The sequence below is a fragment of the Hibiscus syriacus genome, unplaced genomic scaffold, assembly GCF_006381635.1.
Source record: "Hibiscus syriacus cultivar Baekdansim isolate YM2019G1 unplaced genomic scaffold, ASM638163v2 tig00110263_pilon, whole genome shotgun sequence".
NCBI lineage: Eukaryota > Viridiplantae > Streptophyta > Magnoliopsida > Malvales > Malvaceae > Hibiscus > Hibiscus syriacus.
In genome coordinates, this window is record NW_024062652.1 from 58,663 (window position 1) to 84,544 (window position 25,882).

Genomic DNA, 25,882 nt, shown 5'->3' on the forward strand with positions numbered 1-25,882 from the left:
ATGCCAAGAGTCGAGGGTTCTATGTGGTCCTTCAGGATATATATGTAATCCTTTGGAACATATATGCGGTTCTTCGGGACACATATTTGGTCCTTTGGAATATATATGTGATCCTTAAGGAGTGGTCCTTTGGGACGTATATGTGGTCCTTCGAGACATTTCTACGCGGTCCTTCGGGATAGATTTTATATGCCCCTTATGGAACTTTATACGAGCTATGGTGACAACATATGTGCACAATCTCTATGTACTCACATATCTTTAGTTCTCAGAAGTATATATGGGCTAATAAAGAGATAACAACAAATACACTATATGTGATGTATATGCTTTGTGATATGAAATGTATTACGTGAATTATATGATGTTGTGTGTATTGTCTGGTTAAATGAGTCATACGATAGTTAAGAATGTTATATACAAGAATATATGACTAAAAGATATGAATGAATATAATATTGATAAGAAAGTGAGGTTAATGATGATAATGACAAGATATGTAGATGTATATAATTGATTATATGAAATGTTATATTGTTTTGTGTAATATCATTGTATGAAATTTTCATGCATTGTTAGGTAGTTAGAGTTTCATTATATGTTTTATTATGCCTCACTAAGTCAATGACTTAGTGTGTGAGTGTTTCACATGTAGGTTCCGAGAAGATAAAAAATGATCAAAGATAGGCAAGCCAGATCAACTTCTCCTTTCTAAAGATCAGATCAAAAGAGTTTTGTATTATATGTATTTTGTTAGATTAAATATAGTTGGCATGTACTAAGAGATTTGAGTTGAATATGCTTTGATAAGTTTTGAAAACCTTTTGATTGAAATTGTATAAATTATGCATTTTGATTTAATAAAAGATAGACCTTTTCATTATTTTGAAGAAAAAAAGAATGTTATGAAAAATCAATGTGACACCTCAGACTCGTATCTGGGTTGGGTACGGGTTGGGGGTGTTACATTAAATCCAACGGTCTATATTAAATCTTGTCCTTTTAAAGTATGGAGCTAATATTTTTTCCTTGCTATATCATCTAACAAAATATCTCAGATTTTTCGATTCAATCCGATTATTTGAATTTTTCTTGAACTTTAACACTTTATAGCCTTTAACACAAATTCCGTACAAAAAGTCTAGGTCACACAAAACCATCACTCTTGGGGTTTAACTATTCATTTACAAAACTAAAATACCTATTTTTAAAAATTATCATATAGTCCCTAAACTTTTTTAAGTTTATACTTTGTCACGAAACTTTTAATCTATTCGTTTTGGTTGCTAACAAAAATTTTAGGGTATTACACTTTGTTGAACATAAAATTGACAATAAAGGTGCGATTTGTAGAGGAAATCTAGAGGAGGTACAACAATATCGAAAGCAAATAAGGGGTCATCATGTGGCAAGGAAAAGGTTGTTAAAAAACACGTGCTTTCATAGAAAGCAAAGAAAATAAAAGAACCCAAATAGAATGGTAGCCAATGTGGGCATTTCTATTTGTGCCCAAAAGTTACAAAGTGCAAAGCCCAAAACTCTATCCACTATCCAAGTTATGCACTTACGCTCGTTAAAAAAAAAAAACAACAATCCAGCACCAGCACGGGTAGAAATAAGAATCCACCCTAGAGGAGGGGACCGTAGAAAAAGGTAGCTGGATCGTCTTTGTATTTCATTATGAACCATCTAGTCACATCTGACAAGTTTCCAATAGGCCAGATAACATGACAATTTCCAACTCACTTGTTCAGATTGTTCACATTTGATGATAATGAAAGTGAAAGGTCAAATAGCCAATATTCCTTTTTCATTTCAGTTAAGCAATTTCCTCGTAACTCTTATCAAAATTGAAATGCATGGAAAAAGGTGCTCTAGACCATGGTGAGTGACCTGCAGCAGAATATGTAGACTTTTAATCTGCAACTTTTTTGTTTCTCAAGAAATTAGAGCGAGAGAAAGAAACAAGAAGCTGCAGATAAGGTTAGAGTTGATGATTGGTTTAAATTAAAGAAGTGGATTCCCTTTGACCTGGGGAATTCGGGAGCAGCTTCACCTACAACTTTTCTTGGTCCACGCCAACTGCAACACCAGTAAATTCAACATTTTCTAGTATGCAGAAATTTCCCAGGAATTTGTATTTGGATACGGTGAAAAGTAAAAGCAGGATGGATTCTGATCTTTCCCATATGATTAAACAGTGATGGACCCTCACCCTCAATAATTGTGGAGTATCGTTCTGTCATTCTTCTTTTCTTATGGCCAATCTTTTCTTGCTTTATCATTCAATTTGGTTTATACATGCAAGAGCTATTGAGTTAGCCATTTTTTTAGGGTAATGAAAATATAATTAATGCCAACTATGACTTATTTAGGTAGTCAATTTTTTATATGACTATATACATTTTCATGTTAAATAGAATTCATGATAGTTTTGGACTATTTTAAAAGTTGGAATACAAAAGAAGAAAAATCCTTTTCAATTTGTAAATATACTTAACTGTAAGAGTGTAAATGAACCGAGTTTGAACAAATAAAATAAATATTAGTATTTATTTTTTTTTAGAGTATTCATGTTTGGTCCGTGTTGGTACTCGTTTATTTATTTTTAAGGTGTTCGTGTTCGTTCGTTTAACATTCACAAACATATTCGTTTAAAGTTCGTTTAATGTTTGAGAAAACACTCTTATTTTATCTTTTTAGTTACAAATTAAAGAAAAATACTGAAATTACACCACTAGTCCTTAATTTTCAAAGACTTCACATTTTGAACTCAAAATTCATATTTTGTTCAATTCAATCCCTATCGTCATCACTATTTAAAATGTAGAAAATAGGCACGGACCAAGCGACCTCGGTGGTAAAGGAATTGTTGTTATTCCTTGAGGTCCCATGTTCGAGCACCGTGAATGCCATGAGTGTGAGTGTTCAATGTCAAATGGTTGAAAGTTATCTTTGAACAAATATTGCATTATACTTACCTCATATTAATAAAAAATATAAAAAATAGAAGAGATGAGTACAAAGTAAATGAACTTGTAAATGAGTCGACAATGAATTTCTAAATGAGACTATAAATAAACGTATTCATGAACATAAACGAACTAAACACACATCTGTTTGTATTCATTCATTCATTTATTAAATAATCATAAAATTTTTATTCATACATATTTATTAACAAACATAAATAAATATCATATAAACAATTCACGAACATTCCATTTTACGTTTTATTCATTTACACCCCCTACTCAAATACAACATCATTTTTATGGCCCAGAAGCAAACACCCACAGATTAAAATGGTCAGAAAATTTTCTACTATTTCTTTAGTTGCAAGGAATACGAAACTTCTTAGAGCATTAACTAAAAAGTTTTTAGCTTCACAAAAGTGGAGATTCAGTGTGGGAGGCCACAAACATTGACACGAAAAGATCATTTCTATTTGACTGTCACGTGGGAAAGACAATCAGCTTACGTGGTGCATGGACACGTGGTCAAATCTTATTGGTTAAGACAATGTAAAATCTAGCTTCTTCTAAAAGAAGAAAAAGAACATATATAGACATTAGGGCTGAACAACGAAATTGAGAAAATCGAAAAATTGACACGAATCGAGTAAAACAGTTCAGTTTGGTTTGATTTGGCTTTAAACGGTTCGATTTTCGGTTCGGTTTAAAAGTTTTATTTTTTTGATTCAGTTCGGTTCGGGTTTTCCATACGGAACCCATTTGTTCCATATTGAACCGCAATTTTTGTAAAAAAATTTATAGTTTCAAGTGATTTTTTTATTGAAAAACCGATAAACCGAACCGAACCGAAAAACTTGAACCGTTAAAAAAACTGAACCGAACCGAAAAAGCCGATTTTGATTTTTCAATTTTTTAACTATTTGGTTTCGGTTTAAATATTGAAAACCCGTTTATTTCGATTCGATTCTATTTTTGGTAAAAAATCGAACCGAACCAAATACACCCCTAATAGACACCATTGAATCGCTCATCTTTTCTTTCTATTAAACGACCAAAGATTGAAACGGTAGAAAATAAAGGGTAAATTTTACATTTAATACTTTAACTATCACTTTTATTTCATTTTAATAATTCAGCTTTTTTTTAATTATACCTAATGTTATGTTTTGGTTTATTTTAATCATCCACCGTTAAAAATTAACTTATCCACCATTAAAAGATTAATAGAATTTCTAAATTTAATTTTTTTAAATAAGAAGTGATCAAAATGAAACCAAAAATAAATATTAGATATATATTTTTAAAAAATAGTTAAAGATCTATGATAGTTGAAGTACTAAATTTATAGTTTACCCAAGAATAAATTTGGACTTATAAATTGAATGGCCCAAATGGGACCCTTAGGGTATTAATTTCATTTTCAGTTCTTTTGTTTTATTTTTATTTCGTTCCTTTAACTGACCAACTACTCCCTCAGACTGAGTCGGCTCTCTTCTGCAGTTCTTCATTCAGATTAAGGTTAGATCTTTGAGTGTTTTATTTTTAATTCTCTTTTTGGTTTGGCTTGGCTTCGATGGGTGTCTATCTGGTGATATTGAAGTAGCTTTTAATAACAATTTCCTTTTGTTTTAGTGCTAAACCTGAAACATATAATGATTTCTTTTGTTTTTTTTTTGTTGTTTTTTGCCTGTCCAGTTTTAAACGACTATGACTCTAGCTTCTCCATGTATAAATCATTATATTGAAGAACTTAGGTGCACGAATTGTTGTGTGCATCGGTTTTTCTATTTAGGTTATGTTCCATCGATATTGGATGTCGAGTCTTTATGAACATGAAACTAAAATCCTGTTTATTGAACATGTAAATATCTTTTGAAAATTTTTCTTCTGATTTTTCCTTATTTCTCTCTCTCTCTCTCTTATAATATTTCTGAATTATTTTTAAACTAAAACCAGAAGTCAGGGGTCCAAATGGGTCCAGCTTTTACTCCTTGGGTTATTTTTTCTGGATATAGATAATATATTTGTGTAGATTTGGAATGGGTAATGGAAGAAAAATGGCATCCTTTATTTTATTTTTCTATTGCTTTTATTATTTATTATATTGGGTGAAAACTCAAAACAGGTTGTTAGATTTTAAGTATTAGTGGTTTCTTATTAATTTGCATTTTAGATCATGATATTTTTGTAGATCTCTTTGCTTTCAGGTGTCAGGTCCAGTTCTGAAGACAGGAAATAAAGTTTCAACTTTTATCTTCAGCTGTTTTGGTATTTCTTCAATTACTTGAAGAATTGTTTCTTTGGTATTGAATTTCAATGGGGAGAGGAGGGGAAGACTATGGGAAGAGAGAAGATGTCAATGCCGCATCTTCCAAGGTTGATATTTTTCCTGCTTGGGCAAGGGATGTAAAACAATGCGAAGAGAATTTCCAAACTAACCAGGAATTAGGTTTATCAAGTACTGAAGTTGAAAAAAGGAGGGAGATTTACGGATGGAATGAGTTGGAGAAGCATGAGGGCACATCGATATTTCAACTTATTTTGGAGCAATTTAATGACACTTTAGTTAGGATATTGTTGCTTGCTGCTATTATATCGTTTATTTTAGCTTGGTATGATGGTGATGAAGGAGGGGAGATGGAGATAACAGCTTTTGTGGAGCCAATTGTAATATTCTTGATCTTGATAGTGAATGCCATTGTTGGAATATGGCAAGAAAGCAATGCAGAAAAAGCTTTGGAGGCTCTGAAGGAAATTCAATCGGAGCAGGCAAATGTAGTTCGAGATGGTAAGAAGATCACAAATTTGCCTGCAAAGGAGCTTGTCCCCGGTGATATTGTGGAGTTGAGAGTTGGTGATAAGGTACCTGCCGATATGCGGGTTTTGAATTTGGTAAGCTCAACTGTAAGAGTTGAACAGGGGTCATTGACTGGAGAGAGTGAAGCTGTGAGCAAGACTGTGAAGGCTGTTCCTGAGAACTCAGATATTCAAGGGAAGAAATGTATGGTCTTTGCTGGAACAACTGTGGTCAATGGAAACTGTATATGCTTAGTCACCCATATAGGCATGACTACAGAGATTGGGAAGGTGCATTCACAGATTCATGAAGCATCACTGAGTGAGGAAGATACCCCATTAAAGAAGAAGCTGAATGAGTTTGGAGAGGTTCTGACAATGATAATCGGAGTGATTTGTGCATTGGTTTGGCTTATTAACGTGAAGTATTTTCTTTCTTGGGAATATGTTGATGGTCGGCTGACGAACTTCAAGTTCTCATTTGAGAAGTGCACATATTACTTTGAAATTGCTGTTGCATTGGCTGTTGCAGCAATTCCAGAAGGTTTACCAGCAGTTATTACAACATGTCTGGCTCTGGGAACCCGAAAGATGGCTCAAAAGAATGCACTTGTCCGTAAGCTGCCTAGTGTTGAGACTCTTGGGTGCACAACTGTTATCTGTTCTGATAAGACAGGAACTTTGACTACCAATCAGATGGCTGTTTCTAAGCTTATTGCTATAGGTTCAAGGCCTGGTACGCTGCGAGCTTTTGATGTGGAAGGGACTACATATGATCCTTTTGATGGGAAAATTCGAGGCTGGTCAGTTGGTGAAATGGATGTCAATCTTCAAATGATTGCAAAGATTTCTGCTGTCTGCAATGATGCTGGTGTTGAACAATCTGGGAATCATTATGTTGCAACCGGGATGCCTACAGAGGCTGCACTAAAGGTTGCAAAACCCCATTTCTGAAATTGAATCCTTTAAGTTTCTCCATGTTGCATCTGTCAATATACATCCAAACTGACGTGAATTAGAAGAAGCCAAGGCAAAAACCTTAGTTTGAACCTTTTTTTCGTGTATCATATTTTGAACTTAGATTATTTTCTTTTAAAATGATATAACAGGGAGACCTAAATCTCAGCGTTAACTATCCCACTTTTCCAATTTACTGCAGTGCATACTTGTTGCAATATGTCCATATTATAAAATCGGCCTTGTTTTCCCATGAAACTTGTGATGTGCTTTCTAGATATGCAGTGTGTAAACATTCAGTTTATACTAAAGGTCCATGTTGAATATTTTCCCTTGCTGAGATCCCTATTTTGTTCCATTTGATTACAGGTTCTGGTTGAGAAAATGGGATTACCTGAGGATGGTTTGTCTTTGGGTCATGATGACCATCAACGTATGTTAGCTGACTTCTTTCCTCTAGGTTTATCGTTTGTTAGGTGATGATTTTTACATCCCACTTAGCTTTCTCTTTTCTTCTGTAATGCTACATTAGGCTGTTGTCAACTGTGGAACAAAATGGAGAAAAGGATTGCAACACTTGAGTTTGACCGTGATCGGAAGTCCATGGGAGTTATTGTGAATTCCAGTGGAGGCCGAAAGGCATTGCTAGTAAAGGTTTAGTTATCTCTCCTTCCCTCGTAAAATGAACCGACTATTTGTTGATTTATGTTCGTTTGTTTTTTGGTGACAGTAAACACCCTAGTTAAATATTATCATGTTTCTGGCTGCTGGTTTCTAGTTTACTTGCATGTCATTCTAATTGTATATGATTATTGGCTCAGGGTGCTGTTGAGAATTTATTGGACAGGAGCTCTTTTATGCAGTTACGTGATGGCTCCATCATAGAACTAGACCAATATTCGAAGGATCTTATTTTAGAGAGTCTTCGGGAAATGTCAACAGATGCACTACGTTGCCTTGGTTTCGCATATAAGGAAGAGCTTTTTGAGTTTGCAACATATAATGGTGATGAAGATCATCCTGCTCATCAGCTTTTGCTTAATCCATCCAATTATTCTTCAATCGAGAGCAAACTTATTTTTGTCGGTTTAGTTGGGCTAAGGGTAAGCTTCTTCTGGTTTACATGTAATTTTTTTTTATGTCTACCATTTTTCTGAAGCACTTGAACAAACCTATGAAGGATCCTCCTCGGAAAGAGGTTCGTCAAGCAATTGAGGACTGCAAAGAAGCTGGGATTCGTGTTATGGTCATTACAGGAGACAACAAGAACACTGCAGAAGCTATTTGTCGTGAAATTGGTGTATTTGGACCTTCCGAAGATATCAGTTCAAGAAGCTTAACTGGGAAGGACTTTATGGATCATCCTGATCAGAAAAATCATCTGAGGCAGAGTGGAGGTCTTTTATTTTCTCGAGCTGAGCCAAGGCACAAACAAGAAATAGTGAGGTTGCTGAAGGAGGATGGCGAAGTGGTTGCAATGACTGGGGATGGAGTTAATGATGCTCCTGCCTTGAAGTTGGCTGATATTGGAGTAGCAATGGGCATTGCTGGGACCGAGGTATTCAATGTCCTTTCCTATTACATCCATGGTGTCCTAATGATTGCTTGCATATTATAATATGCTATCTCATTATATGCTTGCGGGCCCTGTTTTCTATTTGTATATCATCAGCTCTCCTTGTGAAATAGAATCTGAGAGATTCTGATACACAACTGTATGCATGTGCAGCATGCATGGTTGTTCTGCTGTTTATTCAGAATATATGTTCTAAGTATTTGGTATGATTTCATCTGTATTGAGCTCGAGAATCGTTACTACCATTGCTTACTACCAGGCAGTTAGTATGTTAGTTTAAATTATTAATGAATGTGTAACTTTCTTATTTGACCATCTCTTTATCATTGATTGATTCCTTCTAGGTTGCAAAGGAAGCCTCTGACATGGTGTTAGCAGATGATAACTTCAACACTATAGTTGCTGCAGTTGGTGAGGGAAGATCCATTTACAATAATATGAAGGCTTTTATAAGGTTAGTATCGTAACTTAGATGTATGACTAGAGAAAGAAGCATATTCATTCATTGTTAATTTGATTCCTCATCTTCCAAAAGTTTTGGTCAATTTGGTTAATTTTTAAATCACAAACATTCCACTACGTAAAACTACAGGTACATGATATCCTCCAACATTGGTGAGGTTGCTTCTATATTTATGACTGCCGCTTTGGGGATTCCAGAAGGCATGATCCCTGTTCAGCTTCTGTGGGTTAATCTTGTTACTGATGGACCTCCTGCAACTGCTCTAGGGTTCAACCCCCCTGACAAAGATATAATGAAGAAGCCTCCCAGGCGAAGCGATGACTCATTAATCTCTGCTTGGATCTTATTCCGCTACCTGGTAGCCAATTCATCTTTTTCTTGTCGTTGGCTAAGTAATGAGGAATTTATCAAAGATGAAAACCTAACTCCTCCATCGATGCAGGTGATCGGACTCTATGTTGGGTTAGCCACTGTCGGGGTCTTCATCATATGGTACACCCACCACAGCTTCCTGGGCATTGATTTAAGTGGTGATGGCCATAGTCTTGTTACCTACTCCCAACTTGCCAACTGGGATGCATGCCATTCTTGGGAAGGATTCTCGGTGTCGCCATTCATGGCAGGTTCCCAAGTATTTAAATTCGATTCAGACCCATGCGAATACTTTCAATCAGGGAAAATCAAAGCCTCGACTCTTTCCCTCTCCGTCTTGGTAGCCATTGAAATGTTCAACTCCCTTAACGCTCTATCAGAAGATGGAAGCTTGTTGACAATGCCTCCTTGGGTCAATCCATGGCTACTTATAGCCATGTCCATCTCATTTGGTCTGCACTTCTTGATTCTGTACGTACCTTTCCTTGCACGAGTGTTTGGGATTGTTCCACTTAGCACCAACGAATGGCTGCTCGTGATTGCCGTCGCTTTCCCGGTAATTGTAATCGATGAGCTTCTCAAATTCATTGGAAGATGTACATCTGGGTTGCGCTACCCCGCTGTATCAAGACCGACTAAGCAGAAAGCCGAGTAATTATCATCATTATATACAGAAATTGTAATAACATTCTTAGGGATCGACACACAAGGGTTTTGAAACTTTAGGCTAATTTTGGCTACTGCCTTAGGGTTTCGAAATCACCTAAGAGGTTTTGAAATCAGGTCCAAAATTATCTAATTTCACTTTTTAAAATCTTAAAATCTTGAATTATTTTTACAATGTTTGAACAAATTCAATTAAGTCTAAAAATATTTTGTCTTTATTTTTTATATTAAAATATTGATTCTATAAGTTGGGAGCACTCAGTCTCATGATAGAGTTCGGTTTCGGGTTCTTTATCCTATATTTTCCCCTCAGCACTTGAACCCAGAGTTGCTCTGTTTTGGAGATCAGTCCATACACTAATTTCATTAGAATATCTACATTTTGTTTTTGGACATTTTCTAAACTCCGAGTACTTTCAATTCTATTGAGAGAACCCTCATCCCACTTTACCAAGTTTAATTAGGGGATGGGCACTCAACCCGAATCCGATGGGTTCTTACCTAACCTGATCGGGTCGGATTTTTTTAAGTGTGATATTCGGGTCGGGTTTAGGGTGAAAATACCCGACTCGAAAAAATATATAATTTTATCTTATATATTTAGAAATAATTATAATAATATCCCTCTATATATAATTTTTTTAATTAAGTCACTGTTTTTATTGAATAAAAATATTTTTTTTATTATTTCGGGTCGGGTCGGGTTTCTAAGTCATATATTCGGATCGGGTCTCGGGTGGAAGTTCCATTGTTCTCGAGTCGGGTCGGGTGGATCAAAAACCCGACCCATGCTCATCCCTAAGTTGAACCCTTATTTATCCTTCATGTGTCCCCATAGGAAATTGTGAATTGATCATTCCATTTTCAAATAGGTACCCTTTGGTAAATAACATGTATGCATTGCGTATGTGGGCAAAGCGTTGAGGATTGCTTTTACAGGGTCACTCTCCTTACCAATGAGAGATTTTTGGCTTTCCCAAATAGAGTGGTTGTTTGGGGATGAGTAAATTATGAAATAAAAGTAAAGGGACTAAAAGTGTAGTTTACCCATAGTTATTTTGAAAGCTGAAAACCCCTTCATAATATATGATTTTAACATAAATTAACCCCCTTATAAGCTCACCAAATACTCTTCCTATTTTCTCATATTTTTAGCTTCTTCGTTCTTTCCTAAGTGAGGAATTTAGATAAATCCAAGCTTAGTTGAGTGAATCCAAGGTAAGATTTCAACTCCTTATTCTTCAAGTTTCTTTATAAGCTCAATTTCATTTGGTTTTATGCATAGAACCAAAAATGGGTCTTGAGAGATTTGTGAGAATATATGGATTCTAGCTAAATTTTGAGTTATAGGGAGTTGGTTTAGATGTTATTCAACCCCTAGATGGATTGGTAATCAATTTTCTCATTTTGGTTAGTGAAGGAGATAGGAGAAAGCTCAAGAGCTAAGGGAAAAGAAAAGTTGAATCTTGAGTGAGTTGAGAAAGTTTCTAGCCATCCAAGGTGCAAGGTAACACCTTTACAACTCTTCTATACTCTTAGTGAGTCATTAGAAGTTTAAGATAGTTTAAATGTTTGGGTTGAGCATGATAAGCACTTTCATGGTGAAATTCTTGCTTTAGAGTTATAAGTGTGTTTAAAGCCTCTATTATGACTCTTGTTGAGTAAATAAAACTTTAAGCATGTATGGGGACCTCACTAAGGTTTGTGGGGTTGAAAATAGAGTTTTTAGTACTTGTTTTATGACTTATGCAGGTAGAGTGTCGATACTATAGGGATAGCATCGATATTTGTTCTTCATTTTGGGCAGATTCATGAGTTTCTGGGCAAGAGTATCGATACTCTTTCAAGAGTATCGAAACTTTGGATCATAGTTTCGAAACTCCTATAAAGTTTCAAAACTGGGAAGAACAAAATGTTTAAAAGTATCAATACTTATATAAGGTATCGAAACTTTTGCAGAAGTATTGATACACTTGGGCTAGTATCAATACTTTTAGTCTGTTTTGGGCAAAAATGTCAATTTTTAAGGAAATTAGACTTGAGGTACCCCAAAACTTCTTTTTACCATCAAATAAGACTGCAAGTGAGAATATTAATGATATTAATATTACACTTAGAAACAAGATCAATTAGGATGACATAAAAATAGCCTTGGATGATGCTTGGGAAACGATCAGGGCACCAGAGTTCCTTTCGAAAATGCTAACATTATAGATTCGGTCCGGATATATCATTAGGTAGTGTGCGAGGCACTTAAAGCTAACTAGCTTGGGCGCAAGGTCCGACACTCAAGGAGTGGCTAGTCGAGGGCTTGACTGATTGCAGAGATTCCGACAACCAACCTTGATAGACTAGAGGGGTGTGTGAGCTCCAAGATGCAGAACCCTAGCCGCACCATGATGTCTACCATAGAGTAAAGAGTGCAGTATACGAGTATACTCACTATTGCAGTTATCAGTTAGCTTGAGCTTGACATGAACACTTTTAATATGGCTTAGTTGTTAGTGTGGCACTGGGATAGTTAGCTCAACGTTTGGAATTTGTTTCCTTACGCAAGTTAGTCGAGGAGCAGTCCGAGGACTTTTTTACAGCAGTGATCCAGACCCAGATAGTGCAGCGTACGTCTCAAGTTCATCTTTAGAGGGCATGTATAATTGTAAACCCTGATTTCTATATTTTTGTATGAGTTATAATTTATTTTAAACTTTGGCTGTATAATTTAAATATTATTTGGAAGCTCCTGATATAAACTATTTTATTTAAATTATAGTTGATTTATTTTAGCATGAGTGGTTACAAATGGTCTTTTTTAAAAACTGAAAAATTTAAAAGAAAATGTTGATTAGCAACTCCGGTGGTTCCGTGCGGCATTATGATCGGTCGACTGTGTGTCGTACTGGTTTAGGGTGTTCCAAATCCCGGAGGCCAACTTAGATTGCAGATCACTGAAGTAGATTTGGGCCCCGTATGAGATCCTTCACGACGGTATTAGTGGTGAGTGCTAGCGGATCATTGAGGACGTCATACTTATCCTGTCACACCTGTGGGAAGAGGCGCCTTGGAACGTGTCATTTCAGGACTAGAGGGTGTTTTGGCTGTGGCTCGCCAGATCATGTTTTCTGAGATTATCCAAAGGCACAGAGTGTGACCCCAACAACGACTCAGTGGTCGGTCTAGACAATTTAGAGAGGCTGAGGACCCCTATAGAGGTGGGAGTTTTGCTTTCGAACAGTACGACAGAGGGGTTGTTACATCCATGGCCGATTTAGAGCCTCAGGTAGCCTCCATACATATATTGCATTAACAATATAAATAAAACAATAGAAATATTGTCAACCAATCAATTTATCTTGATTTATCTTTCAATTAAATTAAAAGATAACCAAAATAATAATAAATTTGAATACACTTAAACATTCTCAAGATATCAGATGCTCTATTAATATTTCATCTTTAGACAAAATATTTTCCTTAAGTGATATCTAATGCAATAACTAAACACTGATAATAAGAACATGTCAAGCAAAAATCTTCCTTTGTGTCGATTTATTACTCACACATTAAACTTAATAGTTATCACATGCTTATTACCAAAGTTATACATGCGATTATGCCAACTATTAATCTTTCTTTGGGCCAATCACTACTAACATATCCTAAGTTATATGTACAAAACTTGTATAAAATATTTTCCATAATTGAGGCCACTTTAACGTCTTATTGCTCAATTGAGTCATCTCAAAGCAAATATTAGTATCCAAATTTAATATTTCTATAACAATCAAAGTCAGAATTGAAATTTCTTATTGCACTACGGTATCCGAAATAACCCAAAATAAGGTTACCTAAATAGTGCTATTAGAAATTGAAAACTCAAGTCTTTGATTGTTTCTAAAGAATTCCTTAAACATGCAATCAATTCATAACTTTATAAATTACTAAATACTAAACGGAAAAACAAAATGTTTAACCAAAAGTCAAAGTCAAACCAAATTGAATATAAATTTCATTCCAATCATAACCAAAGATAAAAAATAAAATTCATGATCAATTTGAATTCTATAATTCATAACAGTAAAAACTAAAACTGAATTTTCTAATCACATCATCTTTTCCGAAGTAATACATAATAAGATTTTATAAATGACATTATTAGAAATCGTAAACCTAAATCTTTGATTATTCCTCAAGTATTTTTTTAATCATGGATTAAAGCAAAACATGATACAAGAAACTAAAATCAAATACGTAACTTTAAATAACATATGTACCATAATATTTCTAATCATCAAACTCCACATTGAATCATAGAATCTGAAGCTCTTTTTAATATAAAAGAAATAATTATAAAATTCCTCTAAATGGAAGAAAATAAATATGGAACATAAATTTATTTTTATATCAAAGAATTTAACAATTATTAACATAAAACCTTAGAGTCAAAACATGATTGCAAACTAAATTGTCCACTGCTTTTAATATTTAAAATTGAATTGCACGTAATCTTTTATGACCTCACCAGACAATTAAAAGCATTTGTGAATAACTAATATATCACAAAATATAATTCATAGTACTAAAACAATCCATTAGGATTTGTTGTAGCTAATAAATGTCATGATATAAAAAAGAACAAAAAAAAAATTTAATAAACAATTGAAACTTGCAATTCAATTGTTCGCCGTTAAACTGCAATTTCAATGTCCCTTAACAAATATATAATCACATTACAATCATAGCAACTATAAATTGAATTATATTTAAGACCCCAAATTTGGTAACAACAACGAGAGGGCTATCACATGTAAAATCATCAAATGATTAATAAAATCGAATACTAAAATTTTATAATATCAAGAAATTATACGAATTAATCTAAAAGAAATCAATTCAATCTCAATGATTCAACATAATCTGACGATGATACCACTTGTTAAAACCAAACCATAAATAAATATGAAAAACTAACAAAAATCTAATCATGTTAAACTATCGAGAATAAAATAAATACTAAATTTGCGGAAGCGTACCTGAATCAATTGTTGAATACTACCTAGAAGGTTGTGATCTTGAAGATTGTCTTTCGGTTGTGATCTTCCAAAAAGATAGAATTCCCTTTACTATAAATACGATATATCTATTTCTTGGGAATCATAACTCCTTTATATAACTGATTTAAAAATCAATTATTATATGTACTTATAATTTTGTCCATCATCGAATTATAAATACAAATTTAATAATGTATACACTTTTATTTTCATGACACTTCCAATACATTATGACTTTATAACCTAATGGATTTTAATTCAACAAGATTGACTTGATGAATGAAAACATTTCAAGTGACTTCTTGGATGAAATTTTTATTAAGGATATGGGGTTTCAGTTAATCAGTTAGGGTTCTAACGACTTATGGCGGGAAATCTTCTGGTAGGTAACTGGGTTTCACTTAAAATCTGCATTCCATTAAGTAACAAACCTTTGTTGACTGTCTGCATGAGTCAAAAATACACTTCAAATATATTTTGTCCTTATTTATGAATAAAAATGGAGAGTACATACAAATATAAAAGGACAAAAGTAATATTATAACCTATTAATTACAACTCAAAATAAAGATAATTTAATAATTATAACTAATTTTTTGCATAATTAAAAATATAATCTATATATTAAACATGAGATATATTTTTTCATAATTAAAATCTATTTAATTTTTCTATACCTAAGATTATTTTGAAGTCCAAAAACTAATGTATTTAATCTATTGGAGCTGGAAAAAATTTGAGTTAAATTAAATTGACGAATCATAGAATATAAGTCAATTTATTTGAATTTTTTCAATTTAAAAGATTTTTTTTCAATTGAATCGAATTGTTTACATCAAATTCTTATTTAAATTTAATTATAAATATTTATAATGCTATAATACTAATTAATTTCAATTTAAATAAGATATATATATATTTCTTCACAAATAATATACATATATCATACAAAGTTTAAAAACTCAATTAAAACTTAAAAATTAATTCATTAATTATTAAAAAAATTAAATTATTTAAATTTTATTTTATAACTTAAAATTTTATTTGAAATTTTTTGAATTGAGTTTTAAAAAATTACATTTAGTTAGAACTTAAAAATTAATCCATTAATTATTAAAAAAATTATAGTTATTTAAATTTTTTTTATAACTCAAACTTTATTTAAATTTTTTTGAATTGAGTTTTAAGAAATTACATGTCATGTCAGTTTTTTTTTAATTCCAAGTCGAGTTGAAAATTTTAATTTTTCGAATAAAATTTTACGCACTCGTATTCTTTATGGTCGACTCATCCTCCTTAGTTTCCCATATAAAAAGATCTCATCTAGACTATAAATGAGACGAGACAGATCGAGTTGCTCGAGTTTGACTCAGCTCGGAGTTATCAGAATATCTTTCCTTCATGAGGATGCCCCCAAGGCCAAGAATACCGCATACAAGTCAACATGCCCATCGTCAAGGTGCAAACCAATATAGCAATATTGGCAATGAAACAACTACATGGTTCCAGAGAGCAATCACATCCCAAATGTTCTGCTGTACAGATCACCTAAAGTGGGCATCCTGTACTTTGAATCTTCATACCCGGAATAGAACTTGTTAAATCCCAGTCTTTCATTTCTTAGGAGCTCCGCCACACCAAGACCGTTTCCACCCTGTACCTCATTCCATCCATCCCAATGACCACTTGACATGTTATGTGTGTTTCTCGACTGTTGGAGACTCAACTGTGCGAATGGGGACATATTGTTTACTTGTGATTGATCCATGAGCCTCGAAGAAATTGCATAAGAATCATTCAGAGAAGAAAAGCTATCCCCAACATCGTATCTTAGGTTCTGATGAGGAGAAAGAGAACTCTGCATCAGTAGTTGGAATCTGGCCTCGTTTTCATTGGTACCCAACTGTTGAGCAAAATTAGATCTGATGTCTAAACCTGGATTGTTGAGCCCTCCCTGAATTCTACCCTTACCAACTGCCAAAATTGCTGGATCTATAAATTCTATATCCCCCGGGCCATTAATACAACCACTTTGAGGAGCCTGATAAGAAAATCTTAATGGGGATGAAGTGTCCATCAAATGATTTCCTATAGGAAAAAGCAGTCAACATTAATTTGTTGCAGGCAAGCAAACTCCCGAAATCAAAAGCCAAAAGGAAAATTCTTACCAGATGTGGGATCAAAACCATGGTTTACTCTCTCAATTGAAGAAAAGCCTGGAGTCGGTGCCCTGCTACGAACAGAGAATCCTGGTGGGGCTGAAATTTGAGCCCTTGAAGCTGTTAGGCAACATTAAGTGATGAACTAAAATCAAAGCCAAAATTGGATAGGTCTAAAAGAAATGAAACTAAGAAATGATTCTCCACATGGACAGAAATAAACAAATCAACTAGAGTCGGGGGGGGGGGGGGAAACACACATTTTGGGCAAAGAAGATGTTACGTCACATACAATTTCAAAAATCCATTTACAACTAATAATCCATGACGATGTTACAGAAAACATTGTGACAATGGTTGTTGCATGATTGTAGTTTATAGAAATAGATACCACTGAACGAAATATTCAGACAGCGAGAGTGAAGTTCAATAAGAAAGAAGAATTCAACTAAGATTAGCTGGAGCAAAGTAAATTTCTAGAAACTTACCAGAAAGTTTATTGGAGAAAATTGATGGACTGCTGGAAAAATTGTCAGATTCCTCAAAGTTACAGGAAGCTAAACCATCAGAAACTCCAAACTTGCATAGATATGAATCCCTGCTGTCTGCAAAACCTTGGCTGGGTCGGTTCTGTGGCATTTGCCCAAAACCACCAGAGGAGGATTCAACATCAGCTGGAAAATTTTTAGAATCCTCCTGTCTCGCAAATGAGAAACGGGACTGATTATTATTCAGTGTTTTCCATGAACTAGATAGTTTGAGAGTATTGGGCTGCTGCTTCTCACTGTCTCCCAACAATTTCACCAAGTTCTGTGGAGAAGTTAGAGACTCATCCCATGTATCAAAATCAAGTGACAATATGTTCGAAATTATATTGCTCTCCCCTGTATCATTAGTAGCATTGCTCTCAGCATTAATAAGGAATCTTCCCAACTGCTTCCCTTTCTCTTCATTTGAAAGCAGAGGATGGCGTTCTTTGGTAATATCAGAACCAATACTACTGCTTATGTACTTGTCAAGGTATCCATTGGACCAAGAAGAAACATTAGCTCCATGAAAACATGAACTGCCATGAGCTTTATTATCTACAGCGCGAGTGTCAGAATTCAAATTAACAGGACCAAAAGCATCACCATGCTGCAAAGAATGAGACCTAGTATGATCTGACAAATGGAGTGGGATTGGTGAATTTGGCATATAACTTGAACGACTAATCACTTCTGGATCCTTGAGTCTCTGATTATCAAATGATAGTATATCTTCCTCAACTTCAGAATTTATACATTCCACAGCTCGAGTATGTGAATTGATTTCCCAGAGAGGCTGCTCTTTTGAAATGCAAACCCCATCGGGAGAGGTCACAGATCTCCCAGCAGTTGCTGAACTTAATGGTTCTCGATAGTAATCAGTATAACATTGTTGTAACCCCTGACTGCTAGGTGAACTGCTAGATCCATATTCAGAAGCTGAACTGCTTGGTCTAACTTCCTCAGAATGTCCATTCAAGACATTCCTATCTAAGGTCAATGTTGACATATCAGAGCACAACCTCTGTGTGTTCCCATCAGCAGAGGAAATACTCCCCACTTTCTCACCAGAGGAAACAGAAGTCTGGCCACCATGATCAAAGGAGTTTGTAATAGTTGATGGCATATTAGTGCCCTGGTGATCATGATTGGATGATGGTTTAGGAGATAACTGACCAATCAATGATTTAGAAGCAGTTACTCCATTGGATGAAGAAGGTTTGTCTAGTGCAGTAGTTTGACAATCTAAACCAGAATTCTGCTTTGAAGGTTTTAACAAATCAGGTTTACCCTTTATATGCATAGCATGAATCTCCTCAAATGGCTTTTTTACAACATCAGCATGTAATGAGCCAGCTTGATTGGTGTTTGTTACAGCAGATGAAAATTGTAATGCACTGCTGACTGTATCGGAATTCTGTTTAACAGGTCCATTTGAACATGCTAAACTAGCCAGTTGTGGTTGGTTTGAAGCACGCATCCCCCTAGCAGAATGGTTCAGAACTTTTAGCACCAGCAATTAAAAGAACAATTTGTCAGAGAACAAATCAAATAGCATACCATGATGCTCCAGCAGGGAGAGCAATAGATCTACCAGAGCTTCCATTTGGAGAACTTTTAGGAACAGTCACTGTTGCGTTCTGCACAATATATAAAATAACAACCAGGTTAGATGCAGGAACCAAGACAAAGTATGCATGGTGCTTTGATTCATTGCCACAACCCACTCATGCTATTATTTTATTGCAATTATTCAAGATTAAAAATAAATACACTATTAAGAAGTTCGGCAAAAATCTGCTAGCAAGCAGAGCACAACTTGACTATTTTCCTAAACTGTGTACCATTTTACCTTCCAATTTTTGTCTGGGAATTACAAAAACCTGAACTTACATTTGGAGCACTTGCAATTGGTTTTGCTGCAGAAGCAGAACTATTGGGGAAATAATCATCCACTGGTGGAGGTAACATATTTCCAGAACGCCGTTGCATATAGTTTGTTGCACCAGTTACTTGATGAACCCTACTTTAAACAACTAATTAAGTTATAAAGCATGCAAAATTTTGAACCAGTTACTTGATGAAGCCTATTCCTTTTAAAAATTATATTTATAAATCATGCAAGAGAAGACATTACTCAAAATAAAGCAAGAAACCTGAATGCATGCTTAGAAATGAAATGTTGCAGTAAAAAGCTCAAAGAAGAGCAAAGAAATCTAAATTTGATTTGAAAGCCCTATTTGAAAAGTGAAAACTACAATATTAAACATATTTTATTAAAGTAAACCTTTTGGCGTCTGGTGCTTGCAAAAAGAATGAGGATCCAAGGGCCTGTTGTTTGTTATTTCATTTAGAAAGCCAACAACACTTTCTCACCCAATAAGCAATAAAGAACGCTCAGCTTTTCAGGTGAAATATTCTAATTTTTTTATAAATGTCCTTTTTGTGCCAAACAGAAAAGCCAAATAATGGAGCTTTCCGCTTTGCAGAATGTGTTTGGGGGCAATTTATATTTTTAATATTCAGCCTAAGAACAAAACTATTCTTTGATTAAGCTAAAGTGATTACAAAGTAATATCAGTTCTAAATATAGTTCTAAGTATTATCAATCATTTGACAATGAACGCTTAATCACCCTTGCAGTCGCTTGCGCTCGAACTCGTGACCTCTAAGAACAACAACAATTCCTTTAACCACTGTAGTAGTTTATTTCTTTCATATTTCTTCTATTATTACTTTTCTTCATTTTTTTTCTATATTAATCATTTTATTATACCATATGTATACATATAATATATATATTTGTTCATTTCTTTTAATAGATAAACCAATTCTTTCTACTTGTTTGTTAAGTTAGAAAAATATTTGTATATGTTAATATGATTTAAATTGATATATTTCAGTGATTATATTAACGAATTTAATATCATTTAAATAATTTTATTTTCATTTCATAATACCATGTCTAAAATAGACATTGTGTTTTCTCAAAAGGACTTTTTGACAGCGATTCTGAACACTAAAATTGTAAACCGTACTTTTCAAAAGCAATGTCAAACTATCCCCAAGAAAACCCAATGGGAGGCCATAACCCTTTTGAAGCATTATAACGACACGCCAATATTCCAAAGAAATAAAAGTTCCCAAGGCACTCTTTGCAGATGTTAAAGTTCAGATAATATATGCCATTCTAACATACTTTTCAATATAATGGGGAAAATAAAGGCTTTCTCGGAGAATATGATAGCACCTTTCACATGGGCTACCATAAAAAGTATACATGCATATGTATATGCCAGCTCTAATTGTTTAAACTAAAAAATGAAGAATGAAATTATAATGAGTGCCGACAAGCATTCATGAAAATCAGAAAAGATCTACTTGTTGATTTTCTTCATCTCAAAAAGTTGCACGTACAAGAGAAAAAATACAGATGACAGGCAAACTCAATACCTTGTGTAGGCTGATATAATTTCATCTTTTGAGAAACTATCCTCTTGAGGACCAATCTCATGCAAATATAGACAATCAGGATTGGTGCAAGGCTGCAACCCAAAAAGAACTTGATTATTTTTCTATTACAGTAACAAAGCCCATTATGTTTACTAGTATATTATTACCATCATTGTTTACCTTCCTATTTTGCAATTTTACAATCTGGCAAAATCACAACCTTTCATAAAACTATTACTTAAATTATAGATTTATTATTTTGTTTTGACCATGATGCTTATAAACATCAATATTAGTTTTATTGTCATAATGATCTAAATTTATAATTTCCATTGATTGGGATCATCATTTGTCATGACACTGTTCTTTTTAATTTTTAATTCAAATCTTTTCTTAAGTCTCGACCAATTTGAAGAGAAGGTAGAGTATAGCCTTTTAAGTAAAATATCATAAAATAGTGTCTCAATTTTCATACAACTAATTTTTATAGTAATTTATATTACTAGCAGCAATAACAACATTGAATCTACTTTAATTCACAAAATAAATTAACCAGAAATCACTTCTAAACATACCACATTTCTCAACCATGCATGACAATACTTAGTTGTACCAAAGCATGCCCTGAAATGAACATTTCAAGTATTAGAGAAGATAACCATAACCGCATATGCATTCCACAGCTAACAAAAAGAAATAACTCCACAAACACATTCTCATACTTTAATGATCTACCGTCCAAGTTAAATCCATGTACAGACTGGATACAACGAATCGCTTCCTCTTCTTTTGAGTACGTAATATATCTGTTTACAGTATAAACAAATGTAGTTGAAAAAATAAATTTCTTAGTTACAGAGATTCAAAAAAGAGGAAAAAAGAACACTGCAAAAATGGTTAGATATACATGATACAATGACTTCTATTAAAAAACAATGCATAAAACAAGGTCTTAATTTTTGGAAGAATTAAAACCAAATACATTAGATAATGTACTTACACACTACATGTATTGTTTGGAAATTGCTGAATGACACCAGCTGCAGTCCGAGACATAGATACTTTAAGAACTTCACCGTATTGACCAAAATAATCTCTACGTTGGAGAAGCTGCACAAAAGAGATGTTTGCTTAGGTCAAATATAACCACTAGATTGCAGATGTAGAAAGTGAAGATGGAAAGTGAGTACCTCCTCATCTGCCAGATTAAGTGGCAACCCCACAATGTAAACAAGATTCCTTTGAATAACTCGCACACTACTCAGGTGCTTCCTTGCTTCAGATGATTTAGTTTTTGCTTTCTGCAACTTTGTTTTTCTTTCCATATTAACTTCAGCAACCAACCTGCGTATTGAAACAACATCCATGAGATGATGGCAGGCAAATATTGCAATATATTTAAAGAGAATAAAAAGTGAGGGAGCTTAACAACCTCTCACAATTAGTAGTCATCCCTACTATCCTGTCTTTATCATAAGTGCTACGACATGCTGGACACCTCCCCTCTGTACTATCCTTCTCAGCCATATTCATTATGTTATGCCAACACCAAACACATATCTGACTCAAAGATCAAAAGAGGTAAGGCCTATGACACAAATTATCACCCCCTTTATTCAATTTGATATTTCTTTATCACATTTTTACTTCTTTTCCGGTTTTCTTGTATGCACAAACAAATGAAATAAACTTTTTAGAAGAAAAAAAGAAATAAATTCAGACCTCATAACCACATTTGCAAGGCTTCAGTTGCTGATCAGTAATATCCATCTCTTCCGCACAAAGGGGACAGGTCTTTTCTCCCTCGTCACTCATGATTGCCTGAAACCTCAAAGCAAAAAAATAATTACACAATGACAAGAATAATATTATACTCTACAAAGTCACAGAAACCTTAATTGAACTTGTCAAAATAATTTACCAGAACTCCCAAAAATCCCATTCAATTTACAAAAAAATACTGCAGCCAAAACCTTACAATTGTTTGATAAATCGCAAGTCAAACATAGAAATTCCTGTTTCAGACTCAAATAATTTGAACCCTAAATTTCCAGAACAAAAGGAAAAAAACTAATCAACAAAATAAGCGTCGAACATTTAGCAGATCAAAAGCAAAAGGAACCTAGAGAAATCCCAAAAGAACAAAAATGGATTCTAAATCCAATAACAAGAAAAATCGAATTCCCAATCCAATGGAAAATCAATAATTGCCTACATGCAATACAATGAATCAATAAAACAACAAAAAAGGCTCCTCGTGAATCGCCAGTTCTTATATATTTCAAACCAGATCATAGAAATTATGGATCTTGAAAGATAAACATCGAAGGGAAAATTTGATAACTTAGGGTATCAGATTCAAAGATAAGGGACTTACAGATAGGTGAAGATCGACAAGATAATGAATCTGTGAAGAAGATGGGATAGTTCAGAAAGACAACACCGCCACGCCAAGAGAAATCCACCAAAGGAATTGAGAGAGATAAAGAAGGTTTCTTTTGGATTTCTTGTTCGCCTTTTATTAATTTCCTTTCTTGCTCATTTAAATATTGTGAACTTCTTACTTTTGCCCTTGGATTTTGTCATTATTACGGGATTTTGCCCTTGCCCTCGCCTTTTCCGGTTTTGTCGAGTTATTTTTTTTCTTCAACTCGGCACAGCTTAGCAAGGGTCCCTCTCTTGTGTTTGGTCGGGACATTCACGATGTCCGCCACGTTGATATTCTTATTCGGTCAACGGTTGCGATTTATCCATGGATAAATCTATTTCATCCTCTAGATCACACACCAGTTTTAAGCAGGAAAACCCATATCTATTCAATTAGAAAATTATTATTTTAAATCATAATCAATGTTACTTTTATATTATATAAATTTTAAATAGAAAATTCAGAATTAATATTATTTTATACCTTTATAATTTTAAAATAAATCATTGAAAAATAATATTCGTTATCTTTTCATACTTTGATATAATCATTAAATAAAAGAATTAAGATATTAAAACTATATGTATGGTAATAACTAAAAAGATTTATATGAAACTTTAATAGAATATAGTTGCAACATAAGTTAACCTTTGAATTTATAAATTTAATAAAATATTAATATACGTTTGTTGAAGGTGAAATATTTCCCCCACTGCGACTTTCTGTCATCTAGGATTGGTTCCCAACCGTCCTATATCTGGACAAGTATATGGAGTGTTCGGGGTTCATTGTAAAAAGGTCTTAAATGGAAAGTGGGTACAGGGAACTCTATTTCCATTTGGAATGACTACCGACTCTCGGGAACAGAATTGAGGCGAATTAGTTCCCCTCAGACATGTGAGGTGGAATGGGTTTCGGAGCTTATGAAGCCTTCCACAAGAGAGTGGAACGAGCGTCGTATCTTAAAATTGTTTAATGCGAAAGATGTGCATAAAATTCTTTTAATGGATAGTCTTTTGCCAATTAATAGGGAGGTAAGGATGGAAGTGGCATTTACAATGTTCGCAGTGTCTACGAACTGTTGATTTTAATGGATAGTCTTTTGCCAATTAATAGGGAGGTGTATTTGTTAGAACTAAATCATAATAAATATGATAATTAATTAGTATTAAATCAAGTCAAATCATCAAGAATAAAAATATTAGATGTAGAAGCGTACCTAAATTAATTGATGGGTTGAAATCCTTATATCTTTCTTTAGTTGTGATTTTCTAAGAAGATAGAATTCTCCTTAAGTATAAACTCTCTGACAGTGATAAGAGTAAATACAATATTGTCTATTTCTTGGGGACCATAATTCTTTTATATAGCTGATTGAAAAATCAGTTATTGTTTGTACTTATAACTTTGTCCATCATCGAATTATAAATACAACTTTAATAATATCTACACTTCATTATAATTTTAATTTCAACCCTCATTATTAGCCATTGACAACTATTATTAGTCACCTTTACCATCATCGAACGGTCACCTACTCATCATCGAACCTCTATTGCCGACAATCTCTCTTCTCGTCGTCTCAATCACCATAAGTTCCTAAACTTAAATCTCTAACCTAAAACTCAAATCCCTAACTCAAATCTCAAATTTATCATTGGAATACAATTGATTAAAGCATGAATTGAGAATAACATGGGAGGGATTTGCGCATGTGAGAGAAAAATTAGGGTATTAGTTTTTTTACTAAAAAGTGTTTTTTAGTTTTTCAAAAATAGAAATATTAAAAATATATAAACACGCCATGGATTAATTAATAGTCTTTTTAACAATTATTATAGTAACACCCTCAACCCATATCCGACCCGAATACGAGTCCGAGATGTCACATCAACTTTTCAAATAATTTCTTATATCAAAATGGAAGAAAATTTCATATATAATTTAAGCATACAAAATAATTTACATATATTACTCAAAAGTTTACAAAACTATTCAGAGCTTATACAGTTTTAATCCTTGAAATACATGTCAACATTATGTATGTACATATTACAACAAAAAGACATACTGATAGCAATTCTTCTGATTTGATCTTCAATGAGGTTATGTTATCTCCGCTATCTACCTTCTCTTTGTTATTTCTCGGATCCTACGTGTGAAACATTCACACCATAAGTCATAGACTTAGTGAGACATGTAAATAACTAATGAAATTATAACTAATTAACAAATGCATGTACATATCATGTAACACCACACCATGCTTATGTACATACATAAATCATCATTAATATGCCTATCATTACTTATTTTATTATCAATCACTAATTCCTTTTTATCATATGATCATATACTTGACATAAACATATAATGTAAACTCTAAATCACATTAATGCATGAACACTTACTACTATCATATCATACACAAGTACATATCATCTCATATAACAAATACA

General features: G+C 33.7%; 2 protein-coding genes across 4 annotated transcripts; one reads left to right on the forward strand and one right to left on the reverse strand.

Annotated features, from left to right (window-relative positions):
* The first annotated feature begins 5,182 nt into the window (after nt 1–5,182).
* Nucleotides 5,183–9,890, forward strand: LOC120115334 (calcium-transporting ATPase 1, endoplasmic reticulum-type-like). The gene is made up of 8 exons (XM_039136063.1): nt 5,183–6,704; nt 7,098–7,161; nt 7,261–7,382; nt 7,550–7,831; nt 7,909–8,286; nt 8,649–8,758; nt 8,897–9,125; nt 9,210–9,890. Exons 1-8 carry the CDS (start codon nt 5,292–5,294, stop codon nt 9,792–9,794), a joined length of 3,183 nt encoding a protein of 1,060 aa, XP_038991994.1. The 5' UTR covers nt 5,183–5,291; the 3' UTR covers nt 9,795–9,890.
* A 6,349-nt stretch (nt 9,891–16,239) lies between these two features.
* Nucleotides 16,240–23,498, reverse strand: LOC120115335. 3 transcript variants are annotated; one of them, XM_039136065.1, is made up of 13 exons: nt 23,373–23,498; nt 22,718–22,816; nt 22,428–22,555; nt 22,186–22,339; nt 21,996–22,105; nt 21,718–21,801; nt 21,571–21,619; nt 20,996–21,087; nt 19,436–19,565; nt 19,103–19,182; nt 17,504–19,026; nt 17,025–17,135; nt 16,240–16,944 (listed from the first exon to the last, which is right to left on the reverse strand). In XM_039136065.1, the coding sequence occupies exons 2-13, from the start codon at nt 22,808–22,810 to the stop codon at nt 16,373–16,375; spliced, it is 3,126 nt and encodes a 1,041-aa protein (XP_038991996.1). In that variant the 5' UTR covers nt 22,811–22,816; nt 23,373–23,498; the 3' UTR covers nt 16,240–16,372. The 3 variants fall into 3 exon arrangements, with proteins under 3 accessions (XP_038991996.1, XP_038991997.1, XP_038991995.1); XM_039136066.1 differs by having other exon boundaries at nt 17,025–17,114; nt 19,436–19,568; XM_039136064.1 differs by having other exon boundaries at nt 19,436–19,568.
* Nucleotides 23,499–25,882: the final 2,384 nt, after the last annotated feature.